We start from the raw sequence: 2,500 nt of genomic DNA, 5'->3' as shown, positions 1-2,500 counted from the left end.
AATCCGTTCGTCTGGAGCGTCGATCTCAAAGCGCGAAAAAAAAAAAAAAAAGTCGTCCTTCCCTCGCCTTTACAATCGAGTACCACTCGAACGCCGAAGAAACTTCCGCGTCGAGCGATTTTAAAAGCCCGGACGGAAGCGAATTTTCACCTCACCCCTCGCTCCGGGGTGCCGTACCGCGAACCGCAGACCGACTGGCGCTCCGTTGTAAAGGCGAGGGAAGGACAGCTTTTCTGGTCTAAGAGAAACTGATCTCAGAGAACGCGTGGGGATTTTAGTGTGTAGCAACAGCTGTAGAGTCTCCCTCTCTCTCTCTCTCTGTCCATGCGAAATCTCTCTGTAACTTGATATCGCATTTCTAATAGAAACAAAGCCCAAACCAGGGATGAATTAAAACAGCTGGCATTTCCCTTTCCCACAGTAAAAGCACAGCAAATTGCAGAGCACAGTGCAAGCATGGTAAAGCATAGGGAAGCATTGTAAAGCACAGAGAGGTCTGGTAAAGCATAGGGAAGCATTGTAAAGCACAGAGAGGTGTGGTAAAGCATAGGGAAGCCTTGTAAAGCACAGAGAGGTCTGGTAAAGCATAGGGAAGCATTGTAAAGCACAGAGAGGTCTGGTAAAGCATAGGGAAGCAATTTAAATACAATGTAATACAATGCTTCCATATGCTTTACCACACCTCTCTGTGCTTTACAATGCTTCCCTATGCTTTAGCACACCTCTCTGTGCTTTACAATGCTTGCCTATGCTTCACTGTGCTGTACTGCAGAGAGCTGTGCTTTTGCTGTGGGAGATCTCTGTGAGGGTAGAGAGGAGATCTCCAGTGCAATGCTCCATGCTGAGTTTCCTGTAAGGGGCTGTTCTGCGTGGGAAGGTCTTGGCACACTGAGCTCCACTCCTCCCTGGAGAGCGACAGACTGCACGCTTGCAATGCCACTACGCACAATGCAGCTATTGTGCAATGATAGCCTCCCTCCACCGGGGGCACCTGAGGTCACAGGGCGCTGTGCCAAGTGAGGGTCTGGGAGTTCATTCACAGCGCCCCACCCCCACACCTTCCCCCCACCCTCCCCCTCCCCTGGGACAGGAGCTCTAGAGTGGAGTACAATACAGCTCTGGCCAACAGTTCTGCATCCCCCTCTATATAGAATGAACTCCCTCAGCTTCATAGAGTCCAATAAAAGCTGCTGAATAATGTGCCCTTGTTAACATATTGAATTCCACCCCCTCTATATAGAATGAACTCCCTCAGCTTCATAGAGTCCAGTGAAAGCTGCTGAATAATGTTCCCTTGTTAACATATTGAATTCCACCCCCTCTATATAGAATGAACTCCCTCAGCTTCATAGAGTCCAATGAAAGCTGCTGAATAATGTTCCCTTGTTAACATATTGAATTACACACCCAGCGCTTTGTAGTTTTCCCAGATACTTAAAAAGGAAAAGGGGGAAAAAACTGACAAGACTATCTAAATTATGTTCACATATATATATATATATATATATATATATATATATATATATATACACACACACATACTGTATATATATTAAATTATGTCTCCTAAAACACTGAAACAGACATGGAGAAAGACTTCCAATCCCTAAATAATAAATTTGCATTGAAGTGTACTGTAGCATAACATTGTGCTACAGCACAGTACTGGAGTGTATTAGCATGCAGCGTCCAGGGGGAGGCGCTGTGCACTCACCCAGGCAGGTGTCTCTCTGGCTGGGTTCGTAGCCCTGCGGACAGGGGTTGTAGAGCTCTCCCTCGGGGCCCTGCGGGGGGGGTCTGGGGGGGGCTGGGGGAGTCGATCCCGAGGCAGGCACAGGTAGCCCCCGTAGTGATTGAAGCACTTCATCTCCCCCTTACAGGCTCCCGGGATCGTCTCACACTCGTTGATATCTGAGGAGGAGGGGAGGAGGGTAATAAAGCACAGTGAAAGCATAGGGAAGCATTGTAAAGCACAGAGAGGTCTGGTAAAGCATAGGGAAGCATTGTAAAGCACAGAGAGGTCTGGTAAAGCATAGGGAAGCATTGTAAAGCACAGAGAGGTCTGGTAAAGCATAGGGAAGCATTGTAAAGCACAGAGAGGTCTGGTAAAGCATAGGGAAGCATTGTAAAGCACAGAGAGGTCTGGTAAAGCATAGGGAAGCATTGTAAAGCACAGAGAGGTCTGGTAAAGCATAGGCAAGCATTGTAAAGCACAGAGAGGTCTGGTAAAGCATAGGGAAGCATTGTAAAGCACAGAGAGTTCTGGATACTTGAGTCACTCTCAAATGCATTTTTAATAAGAAACCGTTTGAACGCATTCCTTGTATACCATAAAGGGGTTGAGAAGATCCGACTTGACCAAGTTCTGAGATCAGTCGGCTGCTCTGAACCGGATGAGCTCCGAGGGGCTGAACGGGACTCCTCTCGTTCGGAAAAACCTTCTTGTGTTCTTATGTGGACAACAGCGTCAAGCGAGCCACTAAACCAACACTCAGTGTGG

At 47.5% G+C, this 2,500-nt stretch overlaps 1 protein-coding gene across 1 annotated transcript in view; it reads right to left on the bottom strand.

Annotated features, from left to right (window-relative positions):
* LOC131709350 (EGF-containing fibulin-like extracellular matrix protein 2) overlaps positions 1-2,004 on the bottom strand; it is a 9,591-nt gene extending 7,587 nt beyond the window's left edge. Inside the window, 2 exon segments of the mRNA XM_059011789.1 lie at positions 1,715-1,789; positions 1,792-2,004. Of these exon segments, the coding sequence (XP_058867772.1) occupies positions 1,715-1,789; positions 1,792-1,954 (238 nt within the window). The 5' untranslated portion in view covers positions 1,955-2,004.
* Positions 2,005-2,500: the final 496 nt, after the last annotated feature.

The sequence above is a fragment of the Acipenser ruthenus genome, chromosome 43 (genome assembly GCF_902713425.1).
Source record: "Acipenser ruthenus chromosome 43, fAciRut3.2 maternal haplotype, whole genome shotgun sequence".
In the NCBI taxonomy this organism is placed as follows: Eukaryota; Metazoa; Chordata; class Actinopteri; order Acipenseriformes; family Acipenseridae; genus Acipenser; species Acipenser ruthenus.
This window is presented reverse-complemented; position numbering and strand designations above follow the sequence as displayed.